The following is a 23,333-nucleotide window of genomic DNA, read 5'->3' on the forward strand; positions in this document are numbered from 1 at the left end:
GGAAACTGGGTGTCCTTCTCCTTTAAAGTGAATGTACAGTAGAAGGTCCCCACGCCTGTGCCAGACTGGCAGGACAGAAAAGGAAAGCTGGTCTGTGTGAAGAGGGCGAGTACGTATTGACAACAGGAGCACAAGGCTCCTCATGCTTTTCTGATGACACGCTTCAACCCAGATCAAGCTCTTTAGGAGTGAGCTGCCTCATGTGTCATAGCCCTCAAATCCTTGGCCTCTGCACTGAGACTACCAACGAGAATGCCAGCTATGATAGTGGGTTTATTTTCACCAGACTGAATGGACTTCCCTCTCATTCCACAGAGAGCATGAGACAGCTGTAAGTTAGCAACAGCTTTTCCTTGGAGAGGGGCCCAAGGCATAAGATTTAAACCACCTAATCTCTCTCTGTGCCCGTGTCCCAGGATCTATGTTCTGTCCGAATCAAAAAAGTGAACAAGGAACCACGGGTGAGTTCACCTAATGGTAATTGCCCATACTACTCTGTATGGTGCTGCTGGAGGAGAGGTAATGGGAAGGGGTGAAGGTATGGGGGGGAAGACTCCTGTTTAAAGTGAGGTGCTAGGAGGAGACCTAGGCTCCTGCTCCTGAAGTGCGAGAGTGGGCAAGCCACATGCTTCTACATGTGCCCTGCAAAGCTGGGATTGTAACAGTCAATGGTATCAAGAGAAAGAGATATGGGTTAGGCTATTCATCTTTCCTGGGCTTTGAAGTCACCAGAAGAAACGTACCATCTGTGCAGAAGTTTAATTTGTTCTTCTCACTGCCAAAAGTCCATGGGAGTATGGTTTTGCAGGTTTTACATTTGTTCATCAAAGATTGTTGAAACCCCAGCCTGGAAAGGACTTTTCACATACTTAGTTTCTTTGCTTGGCTCTTGAAAGTAAGTTGTATATTATCATTTCAGTACGCAGCAAGACACTTCCTCTCTCTTCCTCCCTCCTCGAGCAAGCCTGTTCTTGCCGTGATCTCCAGAGACGCAGCCACTCCCTGGTTTTCCTCTTCGAAATCCTGCCGCATTTCACATCATCTCCCGCCTGTAACCTCTTGCTTTTCTGGGTGCCTGGATGCTCGCTGCCTTCCAGAACCGTTTGTTTGGCAGCCCTGGCCCTGTCCAGGCTCCCTCAGGCAGCTCGCTGCAGCCAAAAGCCCATCCTCCTCCTCCTCCTCCTCGCCGGCTGCCCCGGGCTGCCCGAGGCGCCGCAGGTACCGGGGCCCGGCAGATGCAGACGGGAGGGCGCGAAGCAAGCCGGGGCTGGGGGGGGCGGGCTGCCGCCACCCTGCCACAGCCGAGAAAAAGTGCTAATCCGAAGGGAAACCACGGAGCCAGATCCGACACCGAGTGTCTGGGGCTGCTTTGCGAGCGGGGGCCAGCCCCGCTGCTGCTGCCCCTGCCCGGGCGGGAGCTCAAGGCGGCGGAGGCGGCGGCGGCGGCGGCGGCGGCGGCGGCTCCCTCTAGTGCCCGCCCGGCCCCGGGCCGGGGGAACGGACCCGACGGAGCCGGCACCGCGCTCCGGGCAGCTCCGGCGCGGCTGGGGAGGCAGAGGGCACCGCGTGTCCTTGCGTGGAGCGGATTGTCGGGTTTGTCCGCTGTTTTCCTCAGAGTAATTCTGGAGGAGAAAAAAAAAAAAAGAAAAAGAAAAAAAAATCCACCCCCAAACCAGAGAAGACGCTAAGGGGGAAAGGAAGGCCTTCACCTCTTGCACGAAGAATTGTTTGTTTGCTTTTCTCCACTTCTCATTATAGAAGCTATTTTTCCCAAAACAGGATGTTGGGCCAGGGAGAGGTAATATAAACAGATGCATTCTTTGAAAGCTTGCAGTGCATTTTTGCGGAGCACAGGCCCTGCACAGAAATGCAGAGACCCATGAGGTGTGGGAACAGGGGACTGCAGCAGCCGGAGGAAAATCCCTTCCTCTGAGACAAGTGAGTCAGCTCAGAGCTTCCCTGGACTTTAGCACTTTCTTTCTTTATTTTTTTTTTTTGGAGAAGCAGAGGGCACAAAGCTGAGATTTAGAGGTGAAGAAAACATACAAACAAAGCTGATATTGGCCAGTTGCTAGAAGAAGGCTCGAAACAGTATTATAGGCAGACTTGCTTCCTTTTATGAATCTGCAGCAGTAGTTAATTTGCACCAGCAGTGGCCTTCACCGATGGGAACCAAAAGGAAGAAAGGATCCCATCCCTACTCAGCTCCCCGCAGACTGGCTCCAGCACCTGAAAGACAATGACTTCCAGCGATATTAAGCAGTTTCACCTGGATCCATCACTATGTCAGGACCTGGGCTGAATCCTTTCCCTGTTGCTGTGTGCTCATTTTTTATCAGGTGTGGGCTTTTCACAAAGTGAAAGCGACGAGGGCAGGGAGAGTGGAGCCCGAGAGGCTGTGACTGGCCTTTCTGCCAGCTCCCTTATGGATATCCAGCTGCTTCATACCTGCACAGGGAGTATCTTTCTTTATCTCCCCTTGTACAGGGTTCTGCTCCTTATGCCTCATCATCCATCTCACCTCTTTTTTGGTTTCTCTGCTCTGGTCTCCAAACTTCTTTCAAACTTCATGGGAACAAAACCCTTCTGTCTTTCATGTCTAAAAACCCTGTGGAACTCCAGAGGGCCATAGCTAGTGTTTTGAAGCTGTACACATATAGCTGCTTATGTTCCTGTACAATGCAGAAACCTAACACATGCTAACTGCCTAACTGCAGTGCTGTGGTGGGAACTTGCCATTGCAGTGTGTGCCAGACTGATTTTGCTCCACTTAGTTATTTCAGATTGTGGTTCCCTTTAGGGTGGCACCTTCAATGGGATCTCTTGGCCCTGAGCGAATTAACAACAACCATTTAGGCAGTCTCCAAGCCTGAAGTCCCAACAGCTAATGCGTCGCTTCCCTGAGAATAAGCAATGAAGTCCCAGTGCAATAATCTTCAGGGCTTGTCCACACGATTTCTCTGCCAGGTCTCCTCTTGAGAAATGCAAGTGGGAACAATGAGTAAGGGAGCAATACCTTTTGATTCACCAGACTAAAGCAAACTGCTTTTGGAGGGACAGGCTGGAGGAAACAATGGGTACTTGGGTTTGGCTTTGCTGCTAGTTTTTTCTGAAAGACTGTTTCATCTAAACTGAAATGACTGGCATGCACTGGAGGGGAGGGAAGAAGGAAAAGCTAGCGACCGCCCAGGCACCGAGCACTGCAGCCTAGGCCCCCTCAGCAAGAGGCTCCCGCAGTTTATCTTGCATTCATCCACCTCTTGCATAGGGTCTCCTCTGCATACAAAGCATTTTTTGGTTGTTTTCAATTGCAGCATCTACTGTCCAGTTGAACATTAACACTGTGAGGTAAACACAATATTATTAACATTACTATTAGTCATTGCTATTACTATTTGATCTTAGATGTTGCCTGTAAGAGGAGTCTTGAAGGATATGACGTGACACTGTTGGCTTCACAGTCCATCAGGGCTGGACAAAACCTGGAGGGATGTTTTGGGGAATCATAGAATAGTTTGGGTTGGAAGGGACCTTCAAAGCTCATCTAGTCCAACCCTGCTGCAATGAGCAGGGACATCTTCGAGTAGATCAGGTTGCTCAGAGCCCCGTTTGGCCCGGCCTTGAATGTCTCCAGGGATGGGGCATCTACACCCGGTGGGGATTCCCTATCCTGTTTCAAATGACTTCTCCCAGCTCTCTGTCTGGCAGGAAAATGAGGAGGTTTTCCACGTGGATAATTTCCCCAGGGAAATTCTCAGTGCCTCCTTTTTATTTCCAGAGGAATATAAACTAGTGCAAAGTTTCCGAGTGGTTTAGAGAGCTACATTCAGCTGCCTTCCAGTGGTGTCCAGGCACCCTTCCGAGCTTGGGACTGACACAGGAGAGAGGCAGAGGCTGAAGTTGCACCTCGGCTGGATGTTGAGCAGGCTGGGGCACTTGCTGCTGGGATCGGTGGGAGGCAGAGGAGCACGATTCCCGCCTGCAGAGACGGTGTGTAAATAAGGCAAACAGCGCAGGCGCTGGGGTTTGTGAAGCCTGGCTGCACCGCAGCTATTGTGATCCCTGTTATTCAGGAATTCTACAAAACTGTACCAATTCTCATAAAAGTTCTGCAGAGTAGATAAATACTACACTCCAGTCTTTGTGGCGAGGGGAAAAGGAAAGCTTTAAGCAATTAGGCTGGGCCACACAGCGATTCGGCAGCAAGCCGGGCTGCCAGCTGTGCGGGGCTCCCGAGGCGGCGATGCCACTGCATCCTCCTCTGCCGCCTGCGACAGCACGGGCACAGCACGGCAGCCCGGGCAGCGCTGCGAGGGAGGGGCTGCGGAGGGGGCACTGCTGGACCACATACATTTCGTAATGAAAGAAAGGGCCTGACCTTCCTCATGTTTGCGTGAAGCAGCAGCTTTCTTAAAAGATGCCAACTGGTGGCTAAATGCTTTTTTCCATGTTTGCACTGGATTGCTCCAGTGTAAGCTTTGCTATCTGTTCTGCGCTTTTCTATCTATTTTGCAGAGAAGTTAGAAGCTCTTAACTCTGGTCAGAGCTGTTCTTGGCCAAGGTTTTGCCGAGGCCTCAATTCCCTTTCTCGTGGTGAGAACAGAGAGAGGGGCTGGCTCTCATCTTGCCTTCCTTGCAGGAGCTGGCTGCCATGGTGCTCTACCTACGGAAGATGAAAATGCTGTGGGCTCCTTTGGGGTGACTGGTACATGCTCAGGAGGGATCAGAGTAAGTTTGAAAGGAGCCCCGTTCCCTCAGGCAAAAAGAGGACATTCCCTTTTCTTTCCAAGGAGCAAAAAACTTTTTCCTTTGACTCAAAAGATATTGTTTTGGAAAATCAGAGCTGACCACACAATAATTCCATCTCCTTCTCCCAGTTTTGGAGTGATAAGACATGCGCGATGCTGCTTGACACTGTGATATTTATATGACAAAGTAGAGGTCAAATTTGCTGAACAGTTTCCAAATTCCAGTGAGGTTTATCACAAAGAGTCCCATGCACGGACCCAAATGGTGTGACTGACAAGGGCTGGATTGTGGAGTCACTAGAAATCTCAGTTTCCAGCCAATGCTGATGGGCCAAACCATGTTCTTTGGGGCAAAACCTGCTGGAAAGCTACAATTACATTGAGACTCCAGGGGGTTTTCACAGAAGAGTTTCTGACAAGAAACCCCACTGTGAAGAGCTGTGTATTCCTGCTTCAAGGAGCAACACTGTCCTCTATCAGCACTGTCGTGCCTGGGTCTGGTGAGAACCAGCCCAGAGCTCAGCCGCCTGTGGGGAGGCAGGCAGGAGGCTGCTGCTCTCCCTCCCCGGCACCCTCACATCTCCCCTGCATCCCTCCAGCCTCCTTGGAAGAAAGTTGCTGCTGGGCTCTCCTTGCCAGCTTTCTGTCCTTAATAGTGGAGGAAGAAAGGTTTTTCCCACAGCAAGTGCTGACAGGACTAGCACAAACTTGTCCAAGGGAGATTTGGCAGAAATGCCCACCGGCTAGCTATGACCGAGAAACTGGCTCCATTTCCCTCTCCCCGCTCAAACACCAGCCTCCAGGGCTGCTGCTGACACCGAGTGTCTCTTCACATCGGAAGACTGGCACTGTGGAGGCTTCTTTGCACCCTGATGCGCTCACCTGCCAGCATATTTCAGCCTCCGGCCTGAAGCCAGAGGGGACGGATTTGGCATTGCTAAGCCTCAGTTATTTCAAAAGACAGGCCAGGACTCGCCCTAATACTCAGAGCAGAAACTAGATCTGGAGCAGGAGTGAAGCTGACACCTACAAGGTAGGCTCAACCTCAAGAGCCTTCTCCCAGTATCAAAGTTTAGAGCAAAGCTCAGCAGCTCATGGTCCTCCATAAAGCTCTTGGACACAGGAGTTTGGACTACGTCCCTGTTTACTCACAGTTCCTTAAGATGCTCCCCAGAAGATGTTGGCAAAAGCTTTAACAACACGTGCTGTTCAGGTAAGGGAGGGACTGGGAGGAGATGAGTGGAAAGCACCAGATCTCCCAGCTGAGAGGCACGTACCCCTGTCTGATTGCTGGGGAGGCTTTCTGGTTGATGGACACACCAGACAAAACCAGATACTCGGTGAGCTGGGTGAGAACTGTCTTTTCACTCCGTGTTGGTGTTGGTTGCTGAACAGTAAGGCGTCACTTCACGTTCTGGGTTTCTAAGGACTGTGGAAAAACAAAGGAAAACACAACTTAGGCTACATACATGAACACAGGTTTGATGACTTTTCAGGTAGGCTAAAAGCGCCACATATTTTGGGAGAAAATGTGACCATATTCTTGCAAACGGCTAAATTTGGAAGATGTGACTTCACCCACCCATCCATGTGCTTATCTGCTACAGGATCACCTTTTCCAAACATAAAGCTACTTATAGCCACGCCAATTCTGCAGGTCTTATGCAACTAAATAGCAAAGACTAGGAATTAATCTTTGTTCCAAAAGGACATAAATGGTCTGCTGAAGGCTAAAAAGTCATTCATGTTTAGGCAGTTACTTGAAAAGTTTGCAGAGTTTTAGGGAAAAGATAACGGGAGACAACTCCATATAACTAAAATTTTCCATGGTACTTGTTTTGCCTTCTAAAATCCAGGGCTGATCTTAAGAGCAGGAAAGAAAGTTCAAGGATTAAGACACTTGGCTAAATTATAATCAGTGTTTTTTCACAACCTTCCTGTGTGACATTGGGAGTATCACTTACCCACTTGCTGTACCCCTTCCCAAGGTATGAAATGGGGATAACAGCACTTTGTTACCTCCACTGTGGATCAAAAGGATAAAGACAATAATTTTCCAAGACACTGAGACAATATGGTTAGTGCAGAAATACCCTACACAGATTGACCTTTGGAAATATACCAAATACGGTCTGTGGTTTGTTCAAATAGAAACAAATGGATAAAGTGAAAAAGAAAAAGGCTCACAGCTCTTCAGTGAGGCGTTGGTACCTCATTGCCACTGCTTCTAGCACAACTCTCCAGCATGATCTTGGGAATCTTTTCTTTGGGAAATGAGAGACTAATGACTAGAGTTGATTTCCCCTCCTTGAGCTTACGACCACAAAAACTAGACTGGAGGCTCCTAGAAGAGAAATTCCCATGTGCTGTGGGAAGCCATACCCTGGACTGTCGCTCTTTCGTCTGCCACAGACTGTAACAGCCTCTGTTTTTTTCCTGAACCCACACTGGAGATGATCATGACTTCAAAACTGGGAGATGCAATTAGCCTTTGCTACCTGAAAATGCTCCTGTGAGCCCTGAGGTTATCTAAGGTCTCCTGTATTGTCATGGCCTGGTAAACTGGAAAACTGTATGAATACTTTCCCTTGTGGCACAGTAACTAAATATTACTCTGCTCACTAGTGGCACCACTGTGCTGAGAAGGATTTGTTTCATTCAACTCCTGACTTGCACTCAACCTGGAGAGAGGTTTGCTGGAGGATCAAATCTATGTCTCAGATCAGCTCCTGCACATCAGATACAGGTATAGGCTGTGTGCGTATACTCTGCCAGGTTTCTGAGGTAGAGTGGCAATTCAGCAGTGCATGGAAAAGCCCCCAAATGCTAATTTAATACAAATCACAAATCTGAAGCAGCATTTGATTTTGAAACTCAGGTCTTCCAGATGAGCCAAAGCCATAAAGAGAGTGAGCAGTTTGTGTAATATTTCTGCCGAGTGCTCTATGCCATCCTAGCATTTAGACTGTTATTCTTAACCTTGAATAGCACCACCTCCATGTATTCCTGCTAATTTCCTCTTGCCACAGCACCAGTTCTCGTTGTGGTGTGGCAGAATGCTTTGCCATTGGCCTTTCTGCCCAATGGATCCAAAGAAGGGAACAAAAGGATAACAAAAGTTTGCACAAATCACGGTCCTACTATGCCTGCTTGACAGCAGCATTATTAACTTACTCTTTCAGCCACAATTAGTTAAATACAAAACCAGACTTGCATTCTTCTTTTACCTACTCAGAAAAGGAAATCCACGTTTATATTCAAAATCCACATTCAAATATACCACTGGTCAAATCTTACCATCTTACAGCATCTGAAAAGCCCAATATGTATTTGCAGAAAACCTCCCCCAGCTTCACCATTCCCTATTGCCCCCAGAACATTCTTCCACCCACCTCCAGGCTCTTCCAGTACCACAGTATCAGCCATGGGTGCTGGGACACAACCGTTGTGCTGTGCCGCTGCTTCCATTACACACACCTATTTTCAAAAGCTTAGAACTGAGCTTCGAAGTTCACTTTATGCTGCAGCTTGGCGTGCAGCGCCATTTCTGGGCAAACCGCAGAAAATGTATGACAGTTTTACAGTTGTGAGACATCAGCAACTGATTTATGCTGGTTGAGATTCAACTTTTGACCTTCAAAACAAGATCCCTTCCATCCACTTCCAACGTTTTGCAGGGGATTTTTTCAGCCCCCCAATGGCTGCTTCTCACAGAGCTGCCATCCAGCACCCTTCTCACCACACCTGGAAGCACCCAAGCAGAGCCCAACTTTGCAAACACTCCCTTGGGACAGACCATGCAAAAGTGGTCCCGGTGGTTCCAATACCACTAGACAGGGACTTCCAAGGCTTGGTAACACTTTTTTGTTTTTTCCCCGTGGAGTCTGTATATGGAGGTTGATATGTAACAACGCTCAGTTATTTTCTCTGGTCTTGGCTCACGCAAGCAGATTGATCAACCATGTTTTATATGTTTGCTGAACTCTTTGCAATAAAGGCTGATTCCTTAAAAATAAAAGAGAAGCAATGCTGTGGTATTTTATTACAGTGTTCTAGCTCTCAAAAATGTTGCTGTGTTGTTTTAGGCTATGGTCTAATGTCACAGATATTCCCTTCCTTAAAATGGAGGGAAAGATCAGAGCATCATTACCCTTAACTGGGAATTACAGACCTTTATTTTTTAAGAGGATGTAGTGTTTTATTCTTTGGCAGACAATGGTTTTTTTTTTTCATTTGATAAGAGGATCCAAGTTGGCATGCAATGTGGTTTCCTTTGTTACTTTACATTAAATACTTTTATTACATGAAATATTGAAAGGATGAAGAATTTAATGGCTAGAATCCACAGATCTCTTCTCCAATGTTTCAAATGTGTAATTTTGTTTGTCTTTATGATACTATGTAACATTCTGTATTATTCAAACAATTCATCAAAGGTTCAATGATAAAGACTCACAAAGAAATTAAAATGCTTCGAATACACAATTAGTTTCACTTACCTTCAGTTCTGCTGAGCTACGTCGCTGCACAGAAATAGAGAACATTATAGACACTCTGACTTAGCCTTGCATCATCACAACAATTTATGTGGAAGAGAATTACATTAAACAGGAAGAAAAAACCTGCACCATTTGTCACTGCCACTTGAAAGTTTAAACTAAAATTTATTTTTTCCAGAGCGCTGCATTTTAACAATGGTTCATTCTCTCTTTGGTGTGAAAGCACTGATATTTCACTTACATTATTAATATAACATTGCTTTGGACTATTGGAGCTTTACTGCCTGGCCAGCAAATACCACATCTGGTAAAACACTGTATGGGGACCAAGCTCTTTCTCTCCTGCATAAAACTTCTTTCTACTTAGCAGCCATAAAGCACAGGAGACAATCTATTTTGGGGTACTTACTGCACATCTCAAGTGAGTAAAATAATTCCACCTTGACTCTCACATCTCTAGACAGTTCAGGACAGAGAATAACCCATGCACTACCTGTCGCAGTCTCGCTGCCAGGGTGAGACTTGCAGATGACAAACACAGCTGTGTCCAGCCCTGTTCTGCAAGGTGCAGCTCCAGTCTCTCACCCACCACTGCTGCACGCAGGCAAGAAAACTGGTGTAAGCAAGTGGACTACAGTACTAGGAAGAAAAGTACAAGTTTTATTTTTAAACATCACTGGACTGAAAAATAATTGTATGGCTTATTTATATCTCAGGAGATGGTAGTGAATAAATTAAAGAATATTTCATCACAAAACATACATTGCTTTCATTTATAGCTAAGCTAATGTACACATATGTTTTCTTATTTTCATAAATGTCAAACACCCACCTTTTTCCCTCCACAGAGATTTACAAGTACATGCATGGCACTTCCTACAAAGCTGTCGTGGGCTAAAGGCTTACAAAAATGATTTTTTTTTTGGAATAAGAAATATTCATCAGACCAAAATATAATCATTTAAATCAACTTCTTCCTGAGCAACTTAGAATTTGGAATGTGCTGAAAAATTTCAATAAATAAATCAAAGACTAACCAGCTTAAAACGTACCTTTTAAAAAGTAAAACATATTTCATGACAGACAAAGAGTCTGTAGGACCAGGAATCTTAGACACTATGTGCCAGATAAATTTATGAAGTACCATTCAAGGAGGAGAGGCTAAGTTGATTGTTACGAAAAATACAACAACATTAAAACCCAGTGAGTAAATCATTAAACAGGTTTTGTATTTAGGTTATAAGTAGTGATGGCTGGAGATACCATTAAATAAACAGACTAAAATAGACTTTATGGTAAGCGGCAGTGAACTTGCAGGAAGGGTGACTGTGTTAAGTGACTGATTATTCTGTTACAATGTTGGTAAAAAGAATGCAAACAGAAATTATGAAAGGTGTGAATATTAGTTTTCTTTCCAAAATGTAACAACTCCACAGTGTGTAAACTAATCATTACTCTTTCAATGTAATTTCACAGAAACCACTTAAAATATACAATGCAGCAGATTTGTATTTTAGCTAGTATGTTAGTTGTTATCTGTGCCATTTTCAGCTTTCTTTAATGTAGTCCCCCATGGTAGTGCATTGCTACCACCGACCTGGGATGTTAATAATGAGAACAGAATCTTCCACATAATATTTTCTATGAGTTAGCTTCTTGTCTTAACACAATTATACTTCTTTATTTTCGTTCTCTGCGTGTAGGTACAGTAAAGACTGACTGGTGTTGAAGATGGGCCATAATGTTCATGGGCTCTCAGCAGGCTCATGGAAGAGAAAACCCTCGGAAAGAACATTTGAGCTTAGCCCGAGTTTATATGCCTCGTCCATCACAAAATAACTTTTGCTTGTTATTTCAAACTGCAGGATTACCTTGCAGTCAACAGACACACTGCTGAGGCAGCTGCAAAATAGGAAGCAAAACTTGCCTGGTAGATGTTTGAGAAAGGATGTGAGTTGGACAGAGGTGCATCGCCTTGAGGGGTTACTTGGGCTCATCCTGGCAAGAGTTGCAAATCCTCATCCCTGCTTCTTTCCTGTGCCCTGGGACAGGAATTTATTGCTATTATCCTCTACTCGTTCAGCTTCTTCTGGTCAACAGAGATGCACGAGAGGCCAAGGCCTCATCAAGCCCCTCCCCAAACTCCCCTATTCTGCCTTGGAGCAGATGGCCAAACAGCTCTGCCCATTGCTGCCTGCAGGCCTGTCGCTTCTGCGCCAGCAGCCCTGGCTGGCTGTCGAATAGCCAGCAAGCCTGCACCTCACAGGGAACCCTGGGGACACCCACCTGAGAGACAACAGCATGTCACATACCGGAGCTATTCCCCTTTTCCGCACCAGCCTCTTCCTAATGTTTGCTGATAATACTTGTGATTAACAAGGGCAACTTTCACAGTGACTATCTTACCAACCTACCACTGAATCGGCTTTGGTTTCACAGTGTACGCCACCTTCTTTGTTTTATCATTCTGAAATATTTCACCTAGAGATGTTGTGTATGTCCGTATTGTTAATTTAACTTCTAGCCATGCTAGAAGTCTGGTGTTTGCAATGGTGGGGCAGCTGCGTTCAGCTTCTGATGTGAACAATGAAACTCTGAGATTGCAGAAATACCAGTCATGCTTAATAGCAGTTCCAGATCATCTACATTTTTAACGAGTGACTTTTTCTGTATCTCTTGGGATTTGTGACCCATATGAAGAATAAAAATTTACAAATACCCTTCCTGAACACAAAAACCATACACAGCACCTTTTCCTTCAGAGTCTAATAGAAACATACTCAACTGCAGAAACAAAAGTCTACAGTTTAGGTAACCCTGCCTTATGCTTCGCAGCCAGTGTTGCCATTCACTGACCAGGTAACTTTTTCCGCTCTGTGAACTAGAGGAGTTTGCCAAAACCATCTAGTGCCTGTAACTTGCCTTATGCCCACTAATATTAATTTGCCAGAACAGCAGCCTCGCTCCTCCCGCAGTAGGTAATTCGGAAGCCATTATCTAGCTCTCTCCTGAGCCTGTTATCCTCCATGTGCACAGACATGGTGATGGCTCTAGCTGTACCACTGGGACTCTAGTGCGCTCTGGGCAGAAAAAGACACTCTTCCCACACAGCTCACTGCCCACAGTGCACACTGCCGGTAGTTAATGCCATAGTGATATGCAATGAAGACTTGATTCTGGAGAAAGAAAGACATGAGTTTGTAAAATTCACTTTTCAAGATCGCCTTATTTATTCTTTCATGTTTTGCAGGTTGCCAGAGGACTATTGTGTACTCCAAAAGTTATTTTGTGATGGACGGTAGATACTTATCTCTTCGACTATGCTATACAGCAAGGATGATATAGAGCCAACACCCTATAATGAAACAAACCTGCAAAACCAGGTATCTCCTAATGGCCCCAGCATGTGGGAATGGTCTCTTCTGTTCCATTTCAAATGCTGCTGCTCATTAACTCCGTTCCTCAAGGAATTACTTTTAATAACAATTAAAAAAATCTTAAGCTCAAGGGGTCACCAGAAGAGAAAGGATAGCTCTTCCATCCATCACCTTTTATAGATATCCTCTAGCCACTTTTCATCATCTTCCTCATCGTCTATCGGTTCCTCTGTTTCCAAGGGAGAAGGAATGAAGAACTCGGGTCTGGGATGTGGTTTCCTGATATGAGACTTCAGTCCAAACTTGCGCTTTAGGAGGTGGAACTGTTCTTTGACATAGTAATAAAACTCGTATTCATATCTCATGCGTTGGTAGAGGACCTGTATTGCTTCCGGAGACGGGACGGTCTTTTTCACTGTCACAGTCAGATTGCCAAGTTTCCTGTGTTCTGTAAAATAAAAACAAGCAACATGGTGCATACTGATTAATGAGACCAGATATAAACTTTTTTTTTTTCAAATGATTAAGGCATGGCCCTACTACATCACTGATACAAATGAGCTCAATCTGTCTCCTTAATGATGGATTTACTTTTAACAAGAGATGAAAAAAATACAGATGTTTGAAGTTAGACTTGCATGTTTAAATATGGCTAGTTCATACATGGCGTTTGGCATCGCATGTAGTCACCGAGGATCTTAATTGGCAACAGTTACCTGACAGTGCAAATTGGGTCATACAGTTTATAAGCATAAACTACATGTCTGTGTAGTTACATAAACCTACATAAACCCACAATCTTCCCTGGCTTTGGAAATTTTGCCTGGTGCATGTGAAAAACATATCCAGCACACAGCTGAGATAAGCTAATCAATTATTCCCTCTGTGGCATACTACGGCATGTCTCAGCTGTGCTTTATCATTGCTCAAACCTAAACAGATATATATCAGCCTGGATCCATCTCAGGCTAGCACCAAAGCATTGCTGGCATCGGCCACGTGACACCTCGAGACTGAATGTGCCTGTTGACTTTCTCATCCTGCTATACCTATTCATTAAACTAGACTCATCTTCCTGTTGTGCCCCAGGACTGGAAGATTTCAGCATGTTTTTCTTCACCTGACAATCTTTGCTTTGGTAAACTGAAATAAAATACCTTTATTGTTGATAAAGAATTAGAGTTACTAACAAAAATATTGAATTGCCTCTTCGCCCTCTCTCTTAATAGATTATTCTAATATTGGAAGCTAATGTATTTAAACAAGGTGTAAAGCAAACTCTCAAGGCAGTAATTTTGCTGTTTTGTACCAGATGGCAACAGGCTGCCAGATCATCTTAAGTATTTTCTTCTCCAAGACAGAAACGTAACTGAAAGTCAACTGTGATGAGAAGAACAGAAAAAGCTGGAAGTACTAACCTGTAGCATCACTGTATCCCCCCTAACAACTGCAATTTTCTTTAGGAGCAGTGGAGATGAACGTTACACTGATGAAGTACTATTATAGCTTCTATAATTAGGTTTTCCGAAAGCTCAGTGCTCCAATTCAGTACACCTCACGTGTTACTCTGAGAGAACACGATGCCCGTCGAAATGACGGGAACAGCCTCAGAAAACACCTGGGTCCAGACAAGGCAAGAAGAACGGGCTTGCATGGAAGCAAAGAGAGGCCAGGTAGACATTAATAATAAACGTTTTTCATGGCAAGGATAGCGAGACAGTTCAGTAGAGCATGCAAGTTACAAAAGCTCTATTTCTGGAAGTTTTTAAGAGCAGATTCATCAATTCTCTCGTGAGGGAAGACACTTGACTAGGGGACATCTTAAGGCCATTTTCCATGACTCTAAAACCAACAGATTAATTTTAATCTTGTCAGTCCTTACTTCACTTCCTTGCTCTTTGCTACAACAGCAAGGTCTGCATGACATTTTTTTTTTAGTTTTGTTTTGTTCCAGGATAATGTCTTGGCTTCTGCTGCTCATTCTTTCCTTAGTATTTATATCCTCTATTTGTGCTGCCTCAAACGCCAAACAGAAATCCCCATATTCTACATGACTACATAGATAAACTGTTGCAGTGCAGAAGAGCTGGATTTTGTTATGGAAACTTACTTCTTATTGTAACAGCAGTTCTGGAAGTTGGAGGAATTCAAAAGGGACAGGCCATGAAGCATGGCAAAGGAAAAACTTAGAAAGAGGAAGCAGACGACAAAGAACGTTTCATATTTCCAGAGTCCCAGCAGCAGCAACCACCCTCACTTCCAGAGAGAGTCCCTGAATCAAAATGAGAGTTTTGCTCCCATGAGCGGTCCTAAGTGAGTTCTTCTGAAGCACCTGCCAGCAAAGCTGAGCAGCTTAGCAGCTCTGCAGAGAAACATGCTTACACATAAGGCTAAGGGATGGACCAATGCTTCCTAATAGGAAAAGTGAGCTGTTCTTGGGATTCCACAAGCAAGCCATTCATCCAAGAGAAATAAGCAAGAATTATTTTTTAGGGAAGAGAGGAATTTTAACCAAAGGAAAACCACATATTTCAAGAGGTAATAAAGGATGAGTAAGTCCAGCTAGCAAGCACAACAGCAATGATCTTTAGACAAAAAGTTAGTATTATGCAAGATCTTAAATCTTGAAAAGTACAACAGAAGGGTAAAGCACAGGTATGTGAACATGAACTGCTTTCTTTACATTTTAAATTATTAATGTTCATATAGCCTAGGATATCCACACATACGAACTTATTCTAATTTTCAGATCATGGACACACATTTTCCTACTTCAGAGTAAAGGAATTAAAGAAAAACAACTGAAAGCTGTTAATTTTAATACTATGTGAGACAGCAAGTGCTGCTGGGCTGGACATTCACATATTCATTTGACTTCATTGTGTGACACACATCTGGTGAGGAAGAAAAAAGTTGCATCTGAAAGAGGTCTTCTCCACCTCAGTTTTGCTTACCAATTACAACAGAGTAATTTGAAATGTAAGAAGGATACAATACAAAGAGAGAATAGGTTAACAAGTTACCAAACATAATGCTGTTCTAAATCACAGAAAAAATACGTAAAGCATTCATTTTATTTTGCATTTGTACTTTTAATTCCTTCTCTAAAGAAAGAATGGCTTTCATTAGTTGGTAAAAATTAGAACATGCTGCTCTGTAAATAAACGGAGATTGTACACCAAACGTTGTAGTTCTTTACACTGAAATCTCTGTCTCTGCTTATATATCTAAGTAATTAAACAACTTAGTACACAGAGTTCTTTGTTCTTTAATTACAGTGATATATGCTCTATACTTACTGGCTGTTCACAGTTTATTAACTTGTATAGTTTTATTTAGATAGGAGTTAAATGATTACAATATACAAAACCTGAATCAAAATAAAGAAGTGATCTTTAATGTGCTGCCTAGCTAAGAAAAAGTTTAAAGGCAGGATCATGAAATTCCTGCATTTAAAATAGACATTAGCATAGAAAGCACTACCTGTCACTAGTGAATAGGCAGATTATTTTTGGTGAAAATATTTAGGTTCCTCAAGAGCTTATTCTCTTCTACACCACCTTTACCAGAGACCAGAAGAGCCCAGCAAATGTCTCATCTTTTTAAATTTTCAGACAGATGTTCACATTGCTATTGATGGGTATGAGATGAATACACTCCAGGAAGTACACTACTCAGTGTCTGTCCTTAGATGAGACGGCAACTGCCTTCTGATGACTGAGTACTTCAAGACATTCCGTTTTCTGGTGCTTAGTTGGTAGCTTCCACCAGCTTTGCAGTCTGGTTTTCTTTACAAACTAGGCAGCAAACATACACTACTAAATATTGCATTTATTAAGCTTAAGCCTTTATACTGCTTGCCAACTTCATTTTTATTTTACATAGGTTATTTCTGTCACAGAAAAATCCATTTACCTTGCTGGAAAAAGCTCTTTACTTCTAGGGTCCCTCCAGGACTCTAATTGGGAAAAGCCCCTTCTTGCAGCCCCAGCTCCCTTTGGCGGCTGCTTCCCCAGCAGAGCGGGGCACTCGTGTTGGGCCCAGGAGCGCTGCCAACCACAACAAGGTGCCAAGCACCAGGCTGTTTTCTTGGGGGGGTGGTCGGCACGGGGCAGGACCAGCCACAAGGGAATTTAGTGGTGGTGTCCCAGGCAGGGAGCAGCCAGACGCTGCGTTCCACCCTCGTGGCGGGCAAACTCGTCGTCGGGATTTGCAGTAGTCACGACATAGAGGATTCCTGGATGCATACAATTCTTCTTTGGTCTATGCATACACCTAAGTGTACAGATGTATACATACGTACAGATAGAAACACCCAGGCTTTGAAAGGCCACGGGAGCGACAGAGATTTCTATGGCTTCCGTTGGTTCCCCTTGCAGCGTAATCACCAGTAACCACAGTGCGTAAATAGCTGGGAGGTGCTGGTTGTCAGATGGTGTGTGTTGGGGCTGTGCCTGGCTGCAGGCTCAGCCTTTTGATAAAACAAGTGAACTTTGCTTTTTTTTGCACTTGAATTTTATTTAGACTGGTTTCTAATCTTAAACACTCTTAGAAGGCTCTTTAATACAAATATGAATGAAATCACAGAACTGCCCCTTGAAGTCACCTTAACCACCTCTCCTCATCATAGAAGCAAAATGGAAAAATTAGGTAGATCTGGCTTAAAGCCAAAACAACAATCTGCATATACTACATAAACCCAGCTGTCCCACCAAAGGACCCCCATTTTACGACCTTTGAGACAGCTAACCATATGGAGGGCAACAAACTACACCATTTACTTTTTAGGGTTATTTTTTTTTAAACGGTGTTTGCTTTGGCATTCTTTTAAATTACTAAAAAGAATGTACTATACAGTAACCCAACCTCCCAGTGCAGGCTGCTCATGCCTTGAATAAAGACTAAACGCAGGTATGTAGATATGGATGAAGAAAATTAAATTATTTTCTGTTACCCGGTGATGAATATTTAGCATTACTTTCCCCACTGTGACTTTTTTCTTTTTTTTTTTTCTTAGAAAAAACCCAAACCCTAAGAAATTTGCATTACTTACTGCAGCAATCCAAACCATAGGGAAAAGTGGTTTTTACACTTTGTGGCTCAAAAAACCTTGGACTGCCATATTTGGACAAAATGATCCTAAAGGCATTCTCCACCTCGAAAGAGAATTTCGGAGTGACGCTCTCTGCAGCACCCCGCCGTTTCGGCGGGCACGAGGCAGAGGATTGCTCCCCAGTTCTGCTCCTGGATGAAGGCGCAGGGAGCCCAGCGCCCTCGGGATGTGCTGAGGGGAGGTGAGCCGGGCTGCAGCCAGCGCAGGACGGCTGTGGGCGAGCGTCACTGCCCGCTCCCCTGGCGAAGGTTGTGGTGGAAAAACCCCACGCTGAGCTGTGCTGCGTTAGGGCTGTGTGAACACGATGGCTGTCACAGATATAGTAAACTCATTTCCTGGACTACACAGGGAGGCCCTGCGTTTCAGTTGTACGCAGCTGAGCTGCAGCACATACCTACTTCTCCACAGTTTTAAATGGAAAGAAATGTATGTCACTGTGGTTGGATGTGACGTATGAATCGGCGAGGGCCTCTGCTTGATATGCCGCTCAAATGATCGCTGCAGTGCTAAAACAGGGCTCTGATGGCTATGCTAGAAATGATCTCCCTCCCGAATATCAAACTGCAGCTCAGCAGAAAATGTTCTGGCACAATTGATCCGCTTTTCAGACTTGAAATTTTGGCTCTTGAAGGATATCTGGGAAAGGCTAGTTTTGGACGAACAGATGTGATGCTGATGTGTTTGGCTCACATGCTGTCTCTCCTATGGCCACGGGGCTGCTGCAGCTGAGGAGCGCGCGGGGCCGGGGCAGGTCCCAGGTCCTCCGTGCCCGGCGGGAGGAGGGCGCTGGTGCACTGCGGCCGTGCTGCACGACCGAGCACCTCGCGTGGGCTCACGTTGGCTACGGGAAAGCAGGGACTGTGGAGAACACCTACCAGAGTCACTGACCAGGAAGAAGCGTATTGAAAAACAAATTTGATGAAAAAGTGAGCAGTAATCTGTCCCATAGCATCTACTAGGTTTGTCTGTCTGAAATACTATGAATCCCAATTATTAACCTCCTTACTGCTAGTTTACTCTGTTCTCAGTTATGCACATCAACAAAATAATGTTTTAACAACATGTAGATAAAGATTAGACACTAGTGCATACTGAGGACAGTTACACCGGGCTCACCAGCAATGCTTGCTTTGTTTTCGCATTTCTGTCCTAAACTATTGTGCTGCTTTGATGACATAGAATGACTCCTAACTCCAGGGGACTAGAAGAATTCTAGCCCGCTGGCACACAGCTGTGTCCTGTCTCCTAAAGGTTAGATAAGGATCTCTCTGAAAGGACAGCTCTCCGGGGGTCATGGAAACACCCAGAACTCCAGAGACCTGCAGTCCTAGGCAAATCAGATGTCCTCTTGATCCAACAGGGATTTTGAGAGCAAATACACCAGACTGCAACTAGCACAGACACTGCAAAATGATGGCTGCCTATGACAGAGACTGAACTAGGTGAGATGGTTACAGCAATGCTCTTTCTTCTTTCTTACCACCACAATGAATAAGGAAAACAGAGGGCAGAATAATGTCACTGTTAACCTAATATAATTTCGTTATCAACATTAACATGGACAAAATGCATGGAGCTCAGAGAATGATAACCTGGCAAAGAAAAACAGAGGGATACCAAAATAGAGATTAGCCAGGAAGATCTCACAGACATAATCTAAAAGACACATAATAAAACAACTACTAATGCTCAAGGATGTAAACACCAAGGAGGAGGCATGGCACAATTCAGAACAAGGAAGAAACATGCTAAAAAAACCCAAACCAAAACACAAACGACAAAAAAAGAAAGAAAAACATCAGTGAATGTAAGAAGTACTTTGGCCAATAAGGCTGAAAATAACAAAAGAAGCCTCTTCCTACAGTATGGAAGTAACATATATTTGGAATCTATTGCACTGGTCTGGCTCTCAACTGGACAGTGTAACAATGACATGCATCCAACAGTGTTCTGAAATACTACTTAAGCTACTAAAGGCATTATATCACTATTATGAAACACTTGCCCTACAACACACTCAGCAATGCAAATATATAACTTCCTCCATACTTTGTAAACAGCTACACTATCTGAGGTCTCTTCTCCAGCCAGGAAGTATTTATCATGAAATCTCCAGCTCTCCTCTTGGAAACTTCAGTGTTCTGCCTTTACTCCCACCAGTTCAGAGCTGTGGATCCAACAACGTGGATTTCCAGCAGCATGGGACACCTCAGCCAACCCCCCTGTACCACACACGGCCTCTGCTGCTGCCCCAGCCTGGAAACCTGCTGTATCTCATGCGTGACCACATAACAAATCTCAACAGGATCTTCTAAGAGACTCCTTTGTTTGGCGCACTTTAATGTTGCATTCCCAGTTAAGGAAAGTTAACACAAAAGGGAAAAAGAAAAAGAGCTGAAAATTAACCCACATTGGTAGAGTGAAAAGGCAGATTCTTATAAGAATGTGGCCAGGTACTTTTACTGCTGTTAAGCAACTTCTAAGTTGAGCTAGACAGAGTTGGAGGTGCCAAAACCAAAGTCATCTGCAGAGGAAATGCCAGGATTCTCCAGTTTGAGTTGCTGAGAGAAGAGCTATAGTTCAGTTCATGTGCAATTTCTAATATATCTTTTATAGCTGTATAAGTATTATTGAATGGATCTAGTCAAATCTGCATCTGACAAAAGCACAATCTAAAAATAGGTTCTTACAGATAGCCTGTGAACAGTGTTGCGTAACAGGTTACGCATATACTAACATTAGTACTTTTTTGCAGGCAGAAGAGCAAGTTGCAGTGATTGAGACAAATTTCAGCAGCACTCATGAGCAGAAAAAACTTCACCACAGGTATGTTACACAGAAAATATGCAGAGATATAGCCTGGGACTTGAGAACCTAGAGCAGGCATCTTGTTTGTGCTTCAAGTCACAGTAGACTGCAACCTGTGATTTTTGTCCACAAAAAGGAAGCAATGGAAGAGACGTGCTGTGGAAGCTTAAGACGTCTACGAGGGATGGAGCGAGGTAGAGGTGTCTTTATTTCCATATATAGCATCGATGAGTGCAACACTGGCATATAGCAGCCAGTTCTGTAACCACATCCTAAATCAGACAGGGTATGAAAACAGTCTCAGAATGAATACTGGGGTTGGAAGGGACACTTTAGAGAAGGATGATAAATTAATTCTGGTCAGCTTACCAAAAAAAGAAGATTGAGAGGTGACTTGTTTACAGCATCTGCATATTTTCATAGTGAGAAAATTATGGATACTGAAGGGTTGGAACCTGAAGCCAGAGAAATGCGGACTGGCAGTAAGGCACAGCTTTTTAAAGTGATGAAGGTGATTAATCACTAGAACAAAATAAAAAGGGTTGATTTGCTATCACCTGATATTTTTACATCAATGCTGGATAACTTAACCAACTCCAGTTGGTAATCTCTGTGCAGAAGTAAGAGAAACTGTGTGGCCTGTAGCACACCAGAAGACAAGCTGAATGAGCCAATGGTCCATTTAAGTCTTTCCTTGATGCCAATTCCAAAAGTCTTGCATGTGTCAGCCCCAAGTGCAGAGCACCACTTTTGAAAGCCTTTGTGCCAGTACCTTTGAGATACCTCAATGTGCATGCCATTTCAGGAGAAGTCTGAAGACCTAACTGGCTACCTTTTCCAGTTGTTGACTGTTCAAACCTGGTTACCACCCTGCAGTCTCAGGCCTTGCAAGAATGTGAAGTAACACTACATTTTTAAAAAAGTGGCTTTAAAAAAATATTAATTCTAAGTGCTGCCTCTTCCTGTCTTCCTAGAGCATACATTTGGCTGTTTATTGCTTTATATAACTACTGAAATGAGAAACAAAAGCAAAACTACTAACCAGGACTAAAGTAATGGCCAATAATAAAATTTATGCACTGCCAAAGTAAAACCACTACTGATAGGGTATACAGGACTGGAAGATGTACATTACTGTATGAAAGCTGCTATTAAAATGGAGGGGGAAAAAAAAAATCAGTTCTCTTCTCCCTTGTGAGAAAGCTGCCAGTTCTAAGAAGATTTTCTCCCAACTATGCCTGCACGCAGACAACTAAAAGCCCTGAAATTGCTTTATTTCTTATTATTGCAAGTTACAGGCGGTCAAGAGAAAATTCTCTCTTTTGCCCTTAGGTTCTTTTGTGTATAATGAGTGACTGAAGGCAGCCAGAGGCTGAGGCACTGGTGAAGAAGGAAGAATGCTACCAGAGCAGAAACAACACACTGTTCCTTTCAAGTTCACCCCCTCCTGGCCCACCGCCCGACTGCCTTGGCCATGTGCCAGTGTCTCGGGACAAAGGCTTCCTCCTCTGGCCAAAACCGAGGAAAAGGGTCCGTTGTTTAACACAGGCAGACTTGTTTCAGCCAGAGAAAAAACTAAAAAGAAGAGGAATTATATTAACTGGAAGTCCTGGGAGAGGAGAGTAATCTCCTAGTGTGGCTAATGCAATTCTCACCCCATGCTTTTCCCGCAGAGGGAATGTCTTTATCCTCTACAGTTCAGGCTAGAAGGCAAAGTATAATGTCTCAACAGGGCTAAAGCCCTGCTGCTGCCAGGGTTTTTGTATCCCCCAAGGTTACTATCACCAGAAAAAAGAATGCATCTTTTCTCCTTCCAGGAAGGCCCAGGCAGCCTGCTGCTCCCCTCCATGCCAGCACTAATCAGCTCATGTGAAGGGTGAGTGTCCTTACAAAAAGACAGAAATTTCTATGCACCAAGCAGTCTGATGGATAAATAAGCCGAACGTTTAGTTATACCAGGACTTCACAGTGATCGAGGCTCCTGCTGGATTTCCACAGTCATTAAACCCACGTCAAGGTGACTTCACACCTGGGCTTTTTGCTGCCTCTGCAACAGAGCCTGCAGCCCTGCTCTGCCACGGGGAACTTAGGACGCTTGTGTTCCTGCAACTTGAGAGGTTGTATCCCTCCCTGAAACCTCCGAGGCAGATGCTGTTGCAGAGGTTAAACAGAGACGCGGTGGCTCTTCACACCAACCTCAGCACTTTAGCAGCACAGCCACAGGAGATGGATGAGGACTTGAAAAAGGTCGAAAAAAATCCCTAGGTCTGGTGTGAGCCATTTGATTCTGAGCACCACAGTGCCTACGTGAGGTGGGCTACCTCAGAGGCTGCATCACAGGACACAGCGTCTCAGTGAGCTGTGGCAGGAGACTTCCCTTAGTAATTATTTATACATCTGAAAGTTTTCAGAAGCAGGTCCCAACTCAAGGAGAAGTGCCATTTCAATCTGCTTGGGTTAATATAAATGAATACAGGACATTTTTAGGTGCTTAGGTGCTGTTCAAACACCACTGAGATTTACACATGCATGTACTTGCTCTGTATTCCAGGCAATAGATTTTCCTCCTGAAGGAGGGAGAAATGGCATTTCTGAGACCATTTATGAGACAACACCTGTGCAAATGAAGGCCTTCCTATGCACCCCGTGCCTCTGCACCAGCCTAGTAGCAAAGACAACCACCTCCACAGTACTTCCCATCTGTCTGCAAAGACTTATGTGACCAGCTCCAGCACACCTTGACCGTGCCTGCTCGTGCGTCAGCACTGAGAGCAATCCATTGAGGGAA

At 44.4% G+C, this 23,333-nt stretch overlaps 1 protein-coding gene across 1 annotated transcript in view; it reads right to left on the reverse strand.

Annotated features, from left to right (window-relative positions):
* Nucleotides 1-9,332: 9,332 nt before the first annotated feature.
* The window catches only part of UST (uronyl 2-sulfotransferase), a 169,662-nt gene continuing 155,661 nt past the window's right edge, over nucleotides 9,333-23,333 (reverse strand). The window contains exon 8 of the mRNA XM_065632722.1: nucleotides 9,333-13,072. Within this exon, the coding sequence (XP_065488794.1) occupies nucleotides 12,792-13,072 (281 nt within the window). The 3' untranslated portion in view covers nucleotides 9,333-12,791. The remainder of the gene's footprint in view (nucleotides 13,073-23,333) is intronic.

Source organism: Caloenas nicobarica, chromosome 3 (assembly GCF_036013445.1).
Source record: "Caloenas nicobarica isolate bCalNic1 chromosome 3, bCalNic1.hap1, whole genome shotgun sequence".
Taxonomy (NCBI): domain Eukaryota; kingdom Metazoa; phylum Chordata; class Aves; order Columbiformes; family Columbidae; genus Caloenas; species Caloenas nicobarica.